At 47.4% G+C, this 19,157-nt stretch overlaps 1 protein-coding gene across 2 annotated transcripts in view; it reads right to left on the minus strand.

Annotated features, from left to right (window-relative positions):
- The window catches only part of SRPX (sushi repeat containing protein X-linked), a 116,237-nt gene that overhangs the window by 26,765 nt on the left and 70,315 nt on the right, over window positions 1-19,157 (minus strand). For both annotated transcript variants that reach the window (XM_047765414.1, XM_047765413.1), the window contains 3 exons: window positions 5,998-6,124; window positions 2,036-2,157; window positions 1,108-1,287 (listed from right to left, as the gene is read on the minus strand). In XM_047765414.1, coding sequence (XP_047621370.1) covers window positions 1,108-1,287; window positions 2,036-2,157; window positions 5,998-6,124 — 429 coding nt within the window. The remainder of the gene's footprint in view (window positions 1-1,107; window positions 1,288-2,035; window positions 2,158-5,997; window positions 6,125-19,157) is intronic.

Consider the following 19,157-nt stretch of genomic DNA (forward strand, 5'->3'; position numbering starts at 1 on the left):
TGTTCCAGGGATGACCTCATTTAATCCGCGTGACTCCAGGAGTAGGTAAAGCTTGATCTTCTTCATTTGACATTCAGAGGAGAGATTTCGAATGCCCAAGGTCTGCATGACTTTCCAGTTAGTGTCATGCGTTAAAAAAAAAGTCTTATGGGAGTTCCCGTCGTGGCTCAGTGGTTAATGAATCCGACTAGGAACCATGAGGTTGCAGGTTCGGTCCCTGGCCTTGCTCAGGGGGTTAAGGATCCGTCGTTGCTGTGAGCTGTGGTGCAGGTCGCAGACGTGGCTCGGATCCCGTGTTGCTGTGGCTCTGGTGTAGGCTGGCGGCTACAGCTCCGATTCGACCCCTCGCCTGGGAATCTCCATGTGCCTCGGGAGCGGCTCAAGAAAAGGCAAAAAGACAAAAACAAAAACAACAAGTCTTATGGAGTTCCCTGGCGGCCTAGTGATTAAGAATTTGGAGTTGGCACTGCTGTGGCTCAGGTTCAGTCCCTGGCCCAGGAACTTCTGCATGCCATGCTTGTGGCAAAAAAAAAAAAAAAAAAAAAAAGTGGCACAGCGGAAACAAATCCACCCAGTATCCGTGAGGGTACAGGTTCTATCCCTGGCCTTGCTCAGTGGGTTAAGGATCCAGTGTTGCCGTGAGCTGTGGTGTAGGTGGCAGATGCAGCTCAGATCCCGAGTTGCTGTGGCTCTGGCGTAGGCCGGCAGCTACAGCTCCGATTCAACCCCTAGGCCTGGGAACTTCTATGTGCTGTGGATGCAGCCCTAAAAAGCCCCCCCCCCCAAAGAAAAAAGTCTCATATTTATAGAAGGGAAGAACAAGGTACAGGCTTTGCTGATTCATAATGCCGCTGATTCACATGGCCTTGGGTTCCCAACTCCAGCCTCCTAGGAGGATGTGAAAGAAATCAGTAAGGCAAGGGGGGAGGGCAGGTGTGATGGGCTGCGCAGGTATTGAGGACCATTTTCACCCATCGGATGGCGAAGGAATGGCATCCAGCCTTTCAAAGTATTTAGAAGGAAACCCTCTCTCCTCCCCAGCTTGGAAATCAGAGGCGAAGAGTCTTCGGGGTCTGCTGCCGGCTGGAGAGAGGGCTGCACGCCTACCTGCGCAGGTGGGCTCCGTGCCAGACCAAGCCAGGTTGGACTGGCAGACTCGGGCAGGGCTTCCCTGTAGCTCGTAGCCTCCGACGCACGAGAACTCACAGGTAGCCCCGTAATTATCGCCGTCGCTGGAGCACCTCATGTAGCCGTTCTCGGGGGCGTTGAGTTTCCCGCAGCGTCTGACTGTAGGGGACACAAGCCCAGAGGCGGCTCAGTGCGCAGCTCCCCGATCCAGCGTAACCGAGGAAGGGCAGGGCTGAGGCACCAGCTCTGCGATCGGGCTTCTGCATGGGCCTCGGAAATGACGGAGGGGGCAGGGGGCTATCTGGCCCGTGGGTGGGCCTCGGAAGGGTCACCGTTCACACCAGTGAGACCGCTGAGCTGAAGCGGTTTCGCCCCCTGTGTTCTAGACGAGGAGGTTGAACCCAGAAGGAGGACAGATGGCTGGTAATCAGCCGCCCAGACCACTGAGAAATAAAGTAAACCTGAAAACCCTTTTTCTTCAGGTGGACCAAAGGTCTGGAACGCCAAGAACGGGGTCTCCTGGTGACCCAAGCTAGGGGGCTCCTAAGCTCCTTTACAGAAAGACACACAGGCTTTCGCCGGTCACCAAAGCCCAGGGGTGGAAGAGTTATTGAATAATATTCCTCTGGGACAGCCAGCCGGGGGCTCACGTGAGACTGGCTTCCTGTCCCCTCAGACTCCGCCAATCATCTGCCAGCACTGAACCTCATCCGGATTTGTACTGTGACAGTCAGGCATTAAGACAGCCCCTGTCCCCTTGCCTCACCGTCAGAGGCTAATCCAGAGCTGGCAACGATCCCTCTGGACATGCGCACTCACAGAGGGTTCTGGCTTGAGGCTCCGCTTCCCTTTGCTCTTACAAAGAGAGGAAAAAAAAAAAAAAAAAGCCAAGAAGCAGTAATCTTACCTCTTACTTTAACTCGAAATTTGCAAGTGCCCTTGTTCTCAGCTCTGTCATAGACCGTGTACTGGATCTTGTGGTCTCCTTCTGGAAAATGTGAGCCTGGGGGTAGGCCTTTTAGAATAACACTAAAAAGGGAAAACAAAAATCAGAAACACCAAAGACGATCATTGTGGGCCTAACAACTGGGCCATGATGGACCTAAGGAGCAAAAAGGACCATTAGGGGGCATTTGTTGAGCACCCCGTCTGCAGGATGCAGACAACACACGACAGCCCTTAGGCCAGTTTTACTACTTCGATTCTTTTTTTTTTTTTTCCAGTCATGCTCACGACATGGGGAGATTTCCGGGCCAGGGATTGAACCAGCACCACGGCAACGACCCAAGCCACGGCAGTGACAACGCCAGATCTTTAACCCGCTGAACCACCAGGGAACTCCTACTACTTAAGTTCTTGAAGAATAGAATTTCCTGAGCTTTACTCTAATTTTAGAAGAGTGGTTTGAGACCAGAAAATGGAAGTCCCCGATTCCTGAGCAGTTCAGATTTATTTTTCTCACCGGAATGTAGAACAGATGATGGGGGAGGCTGAGGACCCAGAGCCCAAGTCTTTCTCCAGTCCTCCTGTGTTTCAAGGGGGACCTGGATTGCCTCCCTGTTGAGGATGAAGGAATTTTCAGTGAGGAAAATCATTAGAGAAGAGTTCAAATGGTCACTGGCTGTCAGGGCCTGCAGGGGGCGCCAGACCTTTCTCTGCTTTTTCTATGTGGGTGACCAGAAACCTTTCCTGAGCAAAAGGCAAGTTCAGTGTGATTCCTTGGTGATCCTAAGAATAAGAATAATATGGATAATCATACCAAATTATTTTTTAGTTTTTAATACTTTGTTATTGTTTAATTTAATAATTTGGTATTATTATCATTATTATTGTTCTTTGTACTTAGCACAAACCGCACACATCAGGCATGGTTCTGGGCATTTTACATAAATTAGTTTATTTCATCCTTGCAACAACCCTATGAGGTAGGCATTATTTCCATTACACAGATTGGAACATTGAGCACCAAAATATCAAGGAACTGGCCCGAGGTCACACAGTGAGGGTAACTCTTTCTTCTTGGCTCTCTGATAAGAACATCAGTCAATACGGCATAATCGAATGCTTGGTTTTATTTTTTTTTTCCATACATAGACAATTTCCCTTCACTCTACACTTGTTAGGAGAATGCAATGAAAATATTGCCTAATAATGGGCACGTGAAATGATGTCTGTTACACTGGGGAGAACCTTCCACGTAGGTGGACAAGGTAGTTGTTTACAAGTATAAAGTGAGGGGTGTTAGGAAAGTGCTGGAAATCCCTCCATTCGAGATGTTCTTTTGTTTTGTTGTTTGCTTTTTAGGGCCGCACCCTCGGCATATGGAGGTTCCCAGGCTAGGGGTCAAATCAGAGCTGTAGCCACTGGCCTAGACCACAGCCACAGCAACGCCAGGTCCGAGCCACATCTGAGATCTACACTACAGCTCACAGCAACGCCAGATCCCTAACCCGCTGAATGAGGCCAGGGATCGAACCCGCATCCTCATGGATACTGGTCAGATTCATATCTGCTGCACCATGACGGGAATGCTGAGGTGTGTTATTTTGGACCTTAGCTGCTTTAAGGTCCTCAGGAAGCATAATTTAAATGCAAGAAACCCAAGAGGAATTATGTTTCAAAAGTATGGATGGCTGCTAACCTCTCAGAAGCTCTCCTTCATCTGCGACCTGCAAATAACAGGCACGAGGAGCAAGGGAACTCGCAGGAAGCACTGGTCCCAGCCCCTGACACTAGAACCTTCCCTCCCAGAAGGGGTAACAGGAGCTTACAAAAGACACGGGAAAGGGGTCACAAGAGAAATGCCGGAGAAGCAAGAAGGCCAAGTGAGGGCTGAAAAGGGGACAAGGAAGCCTTCTCGGAATTCCTCATTCGGCCAGCATCCTGTTCCACGCCTCCACCGGCTCTGAACAGAGGGGTTGGGGCTACTAAGATGCTCTTGAAAAAGGTCACATTTCTGGAGTTCCCTAGTGACCTAGCAGTTAAGGATCCAGCATTGTCACTGCTGGGTTCAGGTTTGATCCCTGGCTGGAAAACTTCTGCATGCTATGGATGTGGCCCCACAACAACAAAAAATAATAAAGAGTATTTGTGAGGAGTTCCCATTGTGGCTCATTGGGTTAAAAACCCAACAGAGTGTCCGTGAGGATTTGGGACCCGGCACTGCAGAAAGCTGCAGTGAAGGTCCCAGATGTGGCTTGGATCCGCCGTTGCTGTGGCGTAGGCCTCACTCAGCTGCCGCTCCAGTTCAACTCCTAGCCCAGGAACTTCCGTATGCTGCAGGTGCAGCCCCAAAAAGACAAAAACAAACAAACAAAAAAAAGAGTATTTGTGAGCTTTCCATCCCATGATTGTATTTTTTTTTAAAGCTCACATTTCTAACCATAACACAGAGGTTACCCACAAAAAAGCCAAGGTGAATATCCTTGCTAGATAAAGAGTCATCTGATGACATGGTATTTTGTGTTTATGACACTGGATTTCAATAGCCATCACAGTCGTGAAAATTTAAGAACCTATTATGGGGTAGGGGCTTGGCCAGGCATTGTGCTGGGTCCTGAAAGATTCGAGGAAAGTTAAAACTCAGTCCCTGATTATATCAACTATGGTTGATTTTTTAATCCTAATTGCCTCAAGTTTCTGCTTAGGGCTTTGTGGCTAGTGTATATGAGTGCAAATCAATAATTTTCTTAATACTCAAACTTTGTCTTGGAAGAGTTACAGGGGGAACATAACTAATATTATCTAAGCTAGATGGTGCCACTGGCAGAAAAATCATCAGGCTATAGGAACAAAATGTCCCACTAGGGGTGAGAGACTCGGCCTCTTTCTAGTAGAAGATGTTCTGTTATTGCTAATAAGTGCTTGCAAATGTTTTCTTTTGCCCAGCCTGGACTGATAGAATTCTAGAAGGTCTTTCCCTGTACTGTGGCTCACCAGGGGGGAGGGCAGAGGTATTCTTTGTCCACAAATGGAAACTCGGTGGAGAAGTCTAACAGGACCAGGAACCTCGAGGCGTGGATGTGAATGTGCTGACATGATGTAGTGGCCTCCAGGGGACACGGAGGCTGATCGGAGAGCAGCAGGGGTACAAGCCCAGATGCTGGATTAGAACAACATGTAGCCGAACTTCACCGAAGGGAACCACCCATTTTGAAAACCTTGGGGATGTGTTTCCAACTATTCCTGCAGCTGTTCCTGGAGAGCAGGGCTGGGCTGGGAAAGAAGGCAGAAGACATCTCTTTTTTCATAAGGTGCTTCTTTAGGGGGTTATTGTGGCTACATGTTTAAAAAAACAAACGAAAAATCCAATGGTTTGAAGGAAACAGGTGCCAAAAAGCAAGGCATGGATAAGTTCTATACTAAACTATCCTCGCAGAGCACAAGGGGCAGGATTGGGCTCCACCTGGGAGACACAGAGGCTTCCCAGGGAGGCGGTGACTTCGGAAGGCCTGGGGGAGCCCCCTGGCAAGCAATGGGGGTGAGTCAATCCTTGAGTGAACCAGTTGGCTCCCTCTTCCTCTCTTGCCCCTTCTCCTCCCTTCTTCCCACCACCTCTGCTCACTTCCTTTTTCTCTTTCAACCACTAGCTACTGAGTACCAACTATGTGCTAGGCATGGTTCTGGGCATCAGGGACATGGAGGGGACATAGTGCAGTGGAGATAGGCAATGAACAGATGCACAAACCAAATACAGAGTATGTCAGATGGTGAAGAAAAATGAAGAAATGAAGGTGGAGTGGCTGAAAGACTGTTGTACCAGATCTGAAAGCATAAACACGCCAGCAGGGGTACACAGACTCACTCTGGGCTCTGAATGTCCCACTTAAAAAAGAGGCCGCATCATTCCAGCTGCCACGTTGCACTTACTCAGTCAGAATGCCATCTGCTGTGTCTCTTCCTTCCGGGGTCTCCCAGGACACCCGGACTGTCAACTTATTGGGTTCAGCAATGCGTTCCTTCACGCTCGGGCACTTGATTCTAGGAGGTTCTATATCTGAAAATATAACCAGCATATTCTCAGCATCATCATGGGATATCTCATCAACTTGGGGTTCAACACCCTTTGACACGCCCAAAGCTCGAGGTGCTTCCCTTTTTGAAGGGTTTCTTCACTCCTCTCTATTTCTCATCCCTTACTTCATCTTTCCCCTTCTTGCCTGCTGAGTTTTAAAGACTGAGCAGTCAACTGTGCATGGCTAAACCTGCCATCAACCAGGCTTGCTGGGTGTCTTGTGGGCTAAGACATTAGCTACAGCAACTTCTTGCCCAAGCTTCCACACTCTGCCGGCTGAATCGGCAAAGTGGCAGTTACCCAAAGAGAAGTCTTGCAGCCATAGAGAGTCCCTCCTGCTCTAAAGTCAGCATCATAGAGAAGGGTGCCTCAGGTGTCACATAGTTTGATACAATTCAAGGCAACAAATCTTTTTTTAATTGACAAACTGATTGAAAGCTACAAACGAGCAAAGCTCATTCAAAAAGGCATAGATAGGAGTTCCCGTCGTGGCTCAGCAGTTAACAAACCCGACTAGCATTCATGAGGATGCGGGTTCGATCCCTTGCCTCGCTCAGTGGGTGAAGGATCCGGCATTACCGTGAGCTGTGGTGTAGGTCGCAGACGCGGCTTGGCTCCCACGTGGCTGTGGCTGCAGCTGTGGTGTAGGCTGGGGGCCCCAGCTCCGATTGGACCCCTAGCCTGGGAACCTCCATGTGCTGCGGTGTGGCCCTAAAAAAAAAAAATGAAAAAAAGTATTTAAAAACAAAACCAAGAAGTTGGAGGAAGGAGAGCAGAGGGGAAGGAAAAAAAAAAAAAGACATAATCTGAATATCCCTGTATCTATTTTTTGAGTAGAGTATAGCTGATTTATAGTGCCGCATCAGTTTCTGCTGTACACCATAGGGACCCAGTCATATACACACACATATATATATATACATTCTTTTTCTTATACTGTCTTGCATCATGTTCTACCCCCAAAGACTGGACATAGTTCCCTGTGCTGTACAATAGGATCCCACTGCATATCCATTCTAAATGTAATAGTTTGCATCTACCAACCCCAAACTCCCCATCCATTCCACTCCCTCCCCTGCGCCCCTGGCAACCGCAAGTCTGCTCTCCATGGCTGTGATCTGTTTCTGTTTTGTAGATGGATCATTTGTGCCATAGTTTAGATTCCACAGATAAGTGATGTCATATGGTATTTGTCTTTCTCTTTTGGACTTACTTCACTTAGCATGAGAATCTCTAGTTGCAATATAGAACTAGCATATGACCCAGCAATCCCACTCTTGGACATGCACCCAGACAAAACATTCATTCAAAAAGATGCATGCACCTGTATGTTCACCGCAGCACTATTCACAATAGCCAAGACACGGAAACAACCTAAATGTCCATTGATGGATGAATGGATAAAGAAGATGTGGTACATATATACAATGGAATACTACTCAGCCATAAAAAGGACAAAATAATGCCATTTGCAGCAAAGCAACAAATAGTTAGTGGGTACCTGCCTTCCCTAAGGCATCATTCCAACTGCTGGGTTTGGGTGCTCACAAAGGCAAGAGAATCATGTGCTTCTCAAGGAGTTTACAGTCTATTGGGGGATTATATTACTATACATGAAATATGACACGAGGTAGAAAATGGCATTGCCCCAGGTGAGGTAAAAGTAAATGCTAGTTCCTGTGTGGCTGAGCAGGTATTCTCAAATTCTACTGGATGCTTCTGAAAATGTAGAGAATGTATTTAAAAAAGGCAGAGTCAATTAATAACATTTAGTGATCTGGCGTTGTCACTGCAGTGGCTCAGGTCCCTGCTATGGTGTGGGTTTGATCCCTGGCCCAGGAACTTCCACATGCTGAGGACACGGCCAAAGGGGGGAAAAAAAAAACTATAAAGGAGCATTTAAAGGAGTTACCCAGTGCTCTCATTTTACAGATCTGGAAACGGAGGCTTGGAGAGCATAAGAGATCTATTTAAAGCCAGGCATGTAAATAATGATAACATGAATTATACCCCAAATGAGAGCACTTATGGCTGGAACAGGCTATCTCTTTTCTGGCTATGTCTTTTCCCAACAAGCTCCTCAATATCTTAAATAATGGCCTGTCTGGGACAACTCTCTATGGCTTTCTGTTTGGCGAGGGCAGTTTTACCTTGACTCTGGCCCTCCGAAGCCCTCCCAAATTTCCCCAAGTAGCTTCTTTCGACCCAGTCATAGAATTTTTGGCCCCTCACTATCAAAGGTGGGTTGATAATAAGGACCAGAAATAAACGGGATGTCAATTTCTTACTGGGTTAGACTTCATCTCATTATAGCCAAAGTGAAATCACAGGAAGGGGGGAATTCAAACTTTTGTAAATTCTACTTGATGATTCTGAAAAGGTACAGAATGTACTTGAAGGCAGAGTAAATTAACAACATTGAGACTTGCATCGCCTTACATATCAACTGGTAATGATTTAAATGCTACTACAGCCTGAGTGGAAATGAAATGTCATTTGATTCTGAGTCACAAACATCTTTGAGATAGTGCAATTAGTCACTGCACCAGGTCTTCAGATACTTTCTCCTGTGTCTTGTCCAAAACCTCTCATTTTATTTAGGGTAAGAGATGATGAATAATTTGTTAAACAATTTTGTCTTCAGCAATCCAAATTCATTTTCATTCTATGTCATGCTTCGACGGAGTGTGAATTTACAGCCCTAATACACTAATCCTAAACTGAATAACTACCACATTTTATCAAATCTAAGTCACTTATTAATTGTGAGATGTACCCTAATTTCAGGGATATTAAAATGTGGGGGGAAAAAATGTTTCTTAGAATTGATAAAGTGTATAAATGTTACGGTGAAACACGAGCTCCTTTAAATGCATTAGAAGTGTCTATTTTCAGTTGCTAAGTTTTTAAAATTTTTTTTTTACTATGATAGGTGATAGAAGATATACTTTCATCATTCAGATGAACATTTCTCAGCTTTGGGTGAATCCCAAAGACAAGTATACAATACCTGACCCCTGCTGGCCAAATATAGTTGGCATTCTCATGATAGAAAGCATTTTTTAAAATGTAAAGCCAAAAGGGAGAAGTCGAGGAAAGGAACTAGATTTCTTTTTTTTCTTTTTTTTTTGTCTTTTTTGTTGTTGTTGTTGTTGCTATTTCTTGGGCGCACCCGCGGCATATGGAGGTTCCCAGGCTAGGGGTCGAATCCGAGCTGTAGCCACCGGCCTACACCAGAGCCACAGCAACGCGGGATCCGAGCCGCGTCTGCAACCTACACCACAGCTCACGGCAATGCCGGATCGTTAACCCACTGAGCAAGGGCAGGGACCGAACCCGCAACCTCATGGTTCCTAGTCGGATTCGTTAACCACTGCGCCACAACGGGAACTCCAGGAACTAGATTTCGATGTAAAATTATTTTGCGTCACCCTATTTTCTTGGAGCCAACACTGTCAAGAGTGAAGAGAGACTCATTCGCCTTTGGGTCATGGGAACTAAACATCTGGATGATATGCTGGGTTGTTTTCCACCTAAACTAGACACACTGGCACTGTGAGCAATCACCACTCCAAGTTAGGTTATCTGGATAAAGAGTCTCGGAGCTTCCCAAAGCCAGCTTATGGCGGCTAACCATGATCAGTTGAAACTGGCCTAATTTTTCAGAAGCAATCATCTTCCAAACCAGAGACAAGAAGAAATAAGGCACTAAAAATAATAGCTAATATTTACTGAGCTCTCCCACACGCCCACCTCAGGCTAAGTACTACCCCTGCGTGATTTCACTGAATTCTCACCACCACCCACTAGCCTGAGGCTTGTTATTATCATGCCCGTTTCTAGACTGGGAAGCATTTCCTCTCTTCTGGAATTTCTTTGTGGTCTGGGATTTTTAAGGCAGGGTCACATAGTTTTGAATTATTTTAATAAGTTGAACACTTCTGTGTGACTGCCTGCTGCTGACCTAGTGTTTTTCTCCATTCTTTCGGGGCCGCCTGCTCTGGCTTCCCCATAAATCCTCGGAGAGTGGCAGCAGGACACAGTTCTATTGCATCCTCAAGCATCATGCCCTCTCTTTCAGCTGATGGGACCAGCTGGCCTGCCCTCCAGCAGATGCTCCAGAAACCTATGATTACACAGCCATGGCCATTATTTTTACATATTATTATAAATTTCCATGAATGACATAAACAAAGTTACTATAGAAACCTAATCACAATGCCCTGTGGAGTCAGGAGGGCTGCAGAGCCAGTGGTTGTGTGGAAACCCTGCGACTCTTGGGAAAATCCTGGCCTCTGCCCCGCTCATTGGAGACATCAGACGAACTGTCTCCCTCCTGTGTGCTCTAGTTTCCGCTCTACATACAAATATCAGAAAGAGGAGTTCCCATTGTGGCTCAGCGGCAACGAACCCGACTAGTATCCATGAGGATGCGGGTTTGATCCCTGGCCCCGCTCAAGTGGGTCAAGGATCCGGCGGTGCCGTGAGCTGTGGTGTAGGTTGCAGGTGCAGCTCAGATCCCACATTGCTGTGTCTGTGGCGTAGGCCGGCGGCTGTACCTCCGCCGACTGGACCTCTAGCCTAGGAACTTACTATATATGCCACACTAAATATGTGGCCCTAAAAAGCAAAAAAAAAAAAAAGGCAAAAAAATGAAATATATCACACTGTATCAACTACTATTTATCTGAGAAGCCAAACTATAAACTTATATATATGTATGTCTTTTTAGGGCCACACCCAGGGCATATGGAAACTCCCAGGCTAAGGGTGGTACCGGAGCCACAGCTGCCAGCCTGCACCACAGCCAGAGCAATGCGGGATCTGAGCCGCATCTGTGACCTATGCTGCAGCTCACAGTATCACCAGATCCCTTACCCACTGAGCAGAGCCAGGGATCTAACCTACATGCTCATGGGTACTAGTCAGGTTCATTACTGCTGAGCCACAACGGGAACGCCCTACTTGGGAATATTTAACCCATCTAACCAGGTAGCTGGTGGAAATAAGAAAGAGGTTCAAAAGGACAATGTTCTGAGATAACAAGGGAAAAAAATCCTTTAAACTAAGGCTATGAACTAACTGCACCCTAAAATGTTTGCTTAAATAGTGTTTTCCAGGGGAGACCCATGTTTGAACATGACTGCTGGGGGTATGATGAACAGGAGCTTCAGAACATGACAGCAATTTGTATTTGTGTCTGGGACCGCCTGACCTGGGGGATGCTGGGGGGACGGGGAAGGGTTCTCTCTCTCTGCCTAATTCTAAGGCAAGGTGGCATTCTTAGCAAGTAGAGGACTGTCACAGCTGCTCATAGCAAACAGACTCCGTTTAATGCCTCTTTCCTCTCTGACATCCTCCGTAACCCATTTCAACTGGCTATGGTTTTGGGTTTTTTTGTGGGTTTTTTTTTTTTTTTGGTCTTTTTAGGGCCGCACCCTCGGCATATGGAGGTTCCCAGGCTAGGGGTCGAATCGGAGCTGTAGCCGCCGGCCTACACCACAGCCACAGCAAGGCGGGATCCAAGCCACGTCTGCAACCTACATCGCAGCTCACGGCAATGCCAGATCCTCAACCCACTGAGCGAGGCCAGGAATTGAATCCTTGTCCTCGTGGATACTGGAGGGGTTCATTACTGCTGAGCCACAACAGGAACTCCAACTGGCTATTAAGTCTGAGAACTATTTAATATATTTTCTTTATTACCTACAACTTATTACTGCAATGAGAACCTCAATCTTTATGCAAACAGTTTATATCCATTCTTCTACATATATGTTATATAACATGATCTTTTGGTTGAATTTTTTAACAATTGACTTTATTGAAGTATAACTGATTTACACCAACTGGCTTTTTCACTGCTTCTTTTCGCCCTTCTTTTATTCCTTGATCTTCCACACCAACTTCCGCTCAATCTGTGGAGTTGAGCTGACAGAGACTAGTGGTTGGTTCACCTGCTCTCTGACTCCCCTTCTTTTATTTTGGGGGGCCATGCCCATAGTCTGTGGAAGTTCCTGGGCCAGGGATCAAACCCACGCCATGGCAGTAACCCAAGCCACAGCAGGGACAATGTCACATCTTTAACTGCTAGGCTACCGGGGAATGCCTGATCCCCCTTCTTTTAGAGCAAAAGAAGTTTCCTTGGGCCTATGGCCTTCCAGAATAAAGCCTATGTTTCCCAACCTCCTGTGAAATTAGGTGTGCCCATGTGTGAGAAAAAGTGATGTGTGGGAAAAAAATGTGTGGGGGAGGGGGAGGGTGCCCTCCACTCCCTCACCCAGGTTTGAATGCGCATGAGGCAGGGAGCTGGAACAGCCATCTAAGGGATGAGAGCCACAAATGAGGACAGAAGATCAAGAGACAAGGAGCTTGGCCTTGGGACACTCTACCAGACCAGCATTTTTATGTGAATGGAACTTCTGTCTTGTTTAAGGCATTACGATTTCAGCCTTGTTCATAGTACCTGAACTGGAGTTTCCATCGTGGCTCAGTGGAAATGAATCTCACCAGCATCCATGAGGACGCATGTTCAATCCCCGGCCTCGCTAAGTGGGTTAAGGATCCGGTGTTGCCGTGAGCTGTGGTGTAGGTTGCAGATGGGGGTCAGATCTGGCGTGGCTGTGGCTGTGGTGGAGGCGGGCAGCTGCAGCTCCGACTCAACCCCTAGCCTGGGGACCTCCATATGCTGTGGACGCAGCCCTAAAAAGACCACACACACACACACACACACACACACACACACAAATAGTACCTGAACTGGGATATAAGCAATCACACCTGTTTTGTGAAATTTGGTATGGCATCTTCCAAGATGTATTTCACTCATGATGTCCAAACTCTGATTTCTAACAAATACATGGTGCATTTCCTGTGAAGATGGCGACCCGTCATCCCTGGACACACATGAAGTTCCTCCTAACAAGAGGTGACGTCTGTTTCCCCTCCCTTTGAATCTGTGCCAGGCTTGTGACTTGTTTTGACTAACAGAATACACGGAAAATGACCCTATGCCAGTCGCAGCACTAGGTCCTTAAAGCATCTGGAACCTTCTATGTTGACTCCCTTAGATGCCAAGGTGCCATCTAAGGAAGTCCAATTGCCTGACGGGAGAGGCCGTGTGGATAAGATGAGAAATGATGAAGGGAGAGAGAGAGAAAGAGTATCAGTCAAACACCAGCCAGTATAGCCACCTCTGAGTGAGAGGCCAGACATGGGAGTGAAGCCATCTTGGATCCTCCTGCCCCAATCGGGCACCTCAGCCATTACTTTGTGGAACAAAGATGAGCTGTCTCCACCGAGCCCTGCCTGAATTCCCAACCAAACGACCATGAGCAATAACATGACTGAAGCCACTAAGTTTTGGGTGGTCTCTTGTGCAGCAATAGATTACTGATACAAACATAAAATAGCCTGAGGTTGGTGGAGTTCATGGCTCAGCAGAAATGAATCTGACTAGCATCCATGAGGACGAAGGTTCAATCCCTGGCCTCACTCAGTGGGTGGAGCATCTGGCGTTGCCCTGAGCTGTGGTGTGGGTCGCAGACACGACTCAGATCCCACATTCACGTGGGCCAGCGGCTACGGCTCTGATTCAACCCTGAGCCTGAGAACCTCCATATGCCACGAGTGCAGCCCTAAAAAGCAAAAAAAAAAAAAAAAAAGCTTGAGGTTGGTGAAGGAAGGAAGCAATCATTTCATGGGGCACAAGAAGAAAGGGACCGTCAAAGGCAGAACAAACCTGGACCCTGAAAACTTGCCCAATTGCTTGTTTCCCCCAGCTAGAGTGTAATCCTGCTGGATGTCTCTGGAAAGTGGTTTCATTTCTTTCTGTCTTTTTTTTTTTTTTTGCTTTTTAGGGGCACACCTGAGGCATATGGAGGGTCCCAGGCTAGGGGTCGAATTGGGGCTACAGCTGCCAGCCTACACCACAGCTCACAGCAACGCCGGATCCTGAACCCACTGAGCGAGGCCAGGGATCGAATCTGAAACCTCATGGTTGCTAGTTGGATTCATTTCCACTGTGCCACGATGGGAACTCCAGTGGTTTCATCTCTTTGGCACCATGTAAGATACTAAGAAAACTTCCCCCATCGACAAAAGAGTAAAGAAGAGAAGCCATGAACTCCGCAATTAGAAGTCACTCTTTTCATCAGAAAGATGCCCAACTAAAAATCCATTGGTGATATATTTCTATTACAGAGGGCCACTCAAAGTTTACCTGTTCAGGTTGCACTACCAAATCATGCCAGGTAAAAAGTGGATGGTTTCTCCATCGAGCAAGTTGTGGCAAAGCTGAAATGAGCTTCCTGAAATTTGCAAGGGAATGTGTATTTGTCAACCCTTTGGTGTGATTTCAGAGCATCTGCAACAAGGCATTGATGCATCTACTCTTAGCTCCATGGTGTTTGTACCTTCAAGTGAATCTCTGGAAATAATGCCGTTCAGTCCAGCAAACTTCTATAGGGGCCGCTGGGTAAACCCTGCTATCAGAGTTGGGCAGTCAGAAAAACATTCCATCAATTTGCATATCTAAAAATCCCTGATTTTTTTTTTCTATTCCAGAATCCCATTTGTGTTAACTTTCCAACTCGTTGATTCTAGAGAAATTATACAACAAGCAGAGAGTAATTCCAAAAACCAAGTTGGTTTTTACATTGTCCTTTGTTTAAAAAAAAAATAAAAAAGCAAAAAACAAACAAACAAAAACGAAATGGCATTCTCTGCATGTCCAGAGGTGTTTGCTTGGTTTTCATCGTCCATGGGTTTTTAACTTTCTTGAATTTTTTTTTTTTTCTTCCTCTTTTGGCCTAGGAAAAAGTGCTGGTCTAAAGCAGAGATCATGCATCTACTCGAAATCTGGTCTCTAGATGAGGAGGTAATTCTAACTGTCCATTGCTCTATCTCAAGGCCAAAGTAACCAAAAAGAACTAAAACTGGAAAGAAAGAAAAAAATCCCCCTAAACAATAGTCGTTACATTCCAAAGTTTATTTTTTTCGATCCATGGAAGCTGTGGCTCTCGAAATATTTTACCCTCCCTCCTGCAATCTGTACTATGTTTTTTCTCCTACATTGACTTATTTCTATCTATATCCACTTCCGAAATAACCATGGCTTTGAGTCCACTGCCAGAGTGTGGGCTGCCTCGGAGAATTCCCTTTAACTCGTGGTCCTTTCAAATTAGCTCGACCACAGAGCTGACCACCTCAGCGTCAAAAGCAAGCCCAGTGTTCTTGCTGCCCTCCAGATCCGGAGGCGAACTAAGACCACTGGCTTAGCCCTCAGCACAGCTCTGGCCAAGAGGCATTGTTCAAGACAGTGCAGGCATCTGGGAACACCATGTGTCAGCTCTGAAACAAGGCTGGGGCTCTGAGTTACGCTCAAGGATGCTCAAGCCCTGCCAACACACACAAAGTATTCAATGAATTTAATACATTTAAAGCCAAAACAGACCATGACATCCCCGGAGTGAAACGCACTGGGGACAAACTCCAACTGATCTGTCACAGAATCAAAGAAAGACACGCCTGTGCGTTTTGTTCATTTCCTTTTCCCGGAAGTTCATTGTTCTCTGGCGGCTCACTGGTCCCCTTTCCACCATGCCTCCCGCACTGCAAGCACAAATTCCGCCCCCCCCCCCCAAATATGCCTGAGCCTTGCCCCCAGCCCCTCTCTGTGATAAGTACCCTGAAAGTGGGCTGCGTTTCTTAGTTTTCTCTCTCCCCCTCTGGGAAGGTTCCAGGCCCATCTGGTCCGGCTTATTGCTTTTTTGAGAACAGTCAGCGTTTTCTTTCCATTGTTGCACACAATCTGGACGTCGGAACACTGCGATCCTTAAAGGAATCTGCCAGTGCCTGCTCCGCAGGAAGACCTGCGAGAAGCTTCTCCCCTCCCATCACCTCTGCTCCTTCCCATGTGAGGGGGGAGAAATTCAACAAATTTAGGAAGGGCGGGGGGTGTGTGTTTCGAAGAACTGGCCTGGCACATACCAAGTCGCGGAGGGAGAGAGTGAAAGCGACATCTGGGAGGGGCTCATGATCTGGCCTCAGGTCATGTCCTTCCAAAGGAGCACGTCCGGAGTTCAGAGCCCACCTGCCCTGACCGTGCGGGACTGCTCTGCGCTCTTCTCCTGGGAACCGCAGTGATTGGGGGCGAGATGTCTAAAACCTCAGAAAAAGGTTGCTGTGCCCAATACTCTGCTGGGGCTCTGTGTTTCTACCATGTCTCTCGTACTGCCTGGACCGAAAATCTCCAAAGGCCACCTCTCAGACTCCTGCTGCCAGCTGGGTGCTGACTTGGTTTGCCAGTGGGAGACCCTCTCATGAGAGTAGAAGGCAGGAAGAATACGGGAGCCATTGGGCTTCTGGTCAGGGCTTCAGTGAGAGGTACCTCGGCTCCTGACTTCATTCTCATCATTGATGGTGTCAGGTACAGAAATGTCAGCATCAAAGGTGAGGCTTATGGACTTGGCGCAACACTACCAGCCTGCTCCGGCACCCCTAGCCCTGGGTTGGTATGGCTTTCTGCTATTAACTAATTTCTGGTAACAATGTTTTTTTTTGTTTTTTTTTCTTTTGCTCCTTCAGCTCTTCCTATGTTTTTGTGACCAATGCCCTGTTTTAAATTCTCCCCTGTATGAAATACCTAGAATGGTTTCTCTTTTCCCAGCGGCTGATCAATTCAAACTCCTATCTAAATCCTAGAGAAAGAGAAGTTCACACTGTGGCACAGTGGAAAATGAATCTGACTAGGAACCATGAGGTTGAGGGTTCGATCCCTGGACTTGCTCAGTGGGTTGAGGATCCGGCGTTGTCATGAGCTGTGGTGTAGGTCACAGACACGGCTCGGTTAGACGCTTAGCCTGGGAACCTCCATATGCCTCAGGTGCAGCCCTACAGCAAAAAAAATAAAAAATAAATCCTAGAGAAAGAGAAGCCCAGAATAAATCTGAGTCAGTTATCTGAGTAATTATTTGGACCTGATGCTCTTGTCAAATGGATACAAGGTGTGGTCCAGACTGTGACTCTGATAGAGAAGGGTTTTGCTCGTGTCTCGGGCCAGGTCTCCTGGCTGTAGCTCATTAACCACATAACTGCAGAGTGAGAATGGCTGATGCTGCCAAGGAAGACAGTAGACAGTGGTTCCATCACGAAGACACTCCCGGGACCAAGGCCAGAGGGCTTGTTGCACATCTGCTCTAGAGGGTAGCCTCTAGTTTCGGTCTCGTTCCTTAAGTATCTGCCCACTGAGTCCCTGGGGTGAAGCACATTTAGCACTGCGAGCTGAACAACTCCCTGGAGGATGGGCAGACTCAAGCAGGGTAGAAGCCAAGCTCTTGTGGCCAGCTGCCACCTCAGTGCCAGCGCTGGATTCAGCAACTTTGAACCTGAGAGCCCAGAGACATGGGCTTGGCTCTACACAATGTTTAGCAAGTCAGGTGACCTCTCAGGCCTCATCTGTAGATGGGGGACTGGACTAGAATATTCTGTCGGGGTGAGGCCTGGCAGCTCTAACACTCTATGAGTAAATGATCTCCTGGGACAGTGGTTTTCAACTACTTGGGCGAGAGTTTGGCAAAATACCAGATTCAGAATTAGCAGCTAGAGTTGAAAACCACTGTCCCAGAGCAGACTGCCTCAGTGTTTAAAGGACACAGGAATGCCCTGGGGATCTCCTTAAAATGTGGATTTTGATCTGCCAGGTTTGGGATCGGTCCCAAGATTCTACATTTCTAAAAAGCTTCCTTCCTGCTGCTGCCAAAACCAGCAGGGCACTATTTTGAATGAAAAGGTACTAAAGTTCTTCCCAGAGTTCCCGTTGTGCCTCAGTGGTAACAAACTCAACCAGGATCCATGAGGATGCGGGTTCGATCCCTGGCCTCGCTCAGTGGGTTAAGGACATGGCCTTGCCGTGAGCTGTGGTGTAGATCACAGACATGACTCGGATCTGGCGTGGCTGTGGCTGTGGCGTAGACCGGCAGCTGTAGCTCTGATTCGACCCCTAGCCTGGGAACCTCCATATGCTGTGGGTGTGGCCGTAAAAAGAAAAAAAAAAGTTCTTCCCAAAAGTGATCTTCTAAGGCATATTCTCAACCTTTTGAGCATCAGAATCCCCTGGAGGGCCTATGAAAATGCAGATTTCTAGGCCCCACCCCAGCGTTTCCAATCCTGCAGGTCTGGAAATTTGTCTTGCTGAGCCACAATGGGAACTCCCTGCTTTTTTTTTAATTGGGTCATTCTGCTGTGTTTTGTTTTTCTTTTTCAGCAGCCCCCATGGCAAGTTTGCGGGCCAGGGATCGAATCCTAGCCACATCTGCAACCTATACCACACCTGTAGCAACAGCGGATCCTTAACTCATTGTGCCACAGCGGGAACTCCAAAAGGAAGGTGATTTTTTTTTTTTTTTTTTTTTTAGCCACGCTCGTGGAATGTGCATAAGTTTCCAGGCCTGGGGTGGAACTCGCATCACAGCAGCTGGACAATGCCGGATCCTTAACCACTGCACCACAGAAGAACTCCTGGGAGGCTTTTTTAACACCCCCTGCCTCCTCCAGTTGTCCCGCATCAAGCTAACTCAATCAGATCTCTAGGGTAGGACCAAAGCATGGCTAAGTTCTAAAAGAGTCTAGTAAGCAGCCAGGGTGGGACTCCACTGGCCCACGACAGGTGATTCTTAAGAAGGGAGTGGCTTTTCTCCCTCCTCTCCTCCTCCCTCCAGGGGACATTGGACAATGTCTGAAGGCATTTTTGGTGTCACGAATGGGAGTTGGGGGTGGGGGAGATGTTACTGGCCTCTAGTGAGTAAAAGCCAAGACCCTGCCAAGCATCCTAGCATGCAAAGAGCAAGGACTCCACGACAAGTAATTATCTGCCCCCAAATGCCCACTGTGCCAAGATTCCGAAACCTTGCCCTACAGTGAGGTCTAGCCGCATCTCAGGCTCAACACCAGGTCTGCTGAGTCAGAATCTCTGTTGTTACCAAGGTCCCTCCCTGATTCCCAAACTGGAGAAGCA

This window comes from Phacochoerus africanus, chromosome X (genome assembly GCF_016906955.1).
Source record: "Phacochoerus africanus isolate WHEZ1 chromosome X, ROS_Pafr_v1, whole genome shotgun sequence".
In the NCBI taxonomy this organism is placed as follows: Eukaryota; Metazoa; Chordata; class Mammalia; order Artiodactyla; family Suidae; genus Phacochoerus; species Phacochoerus africanus.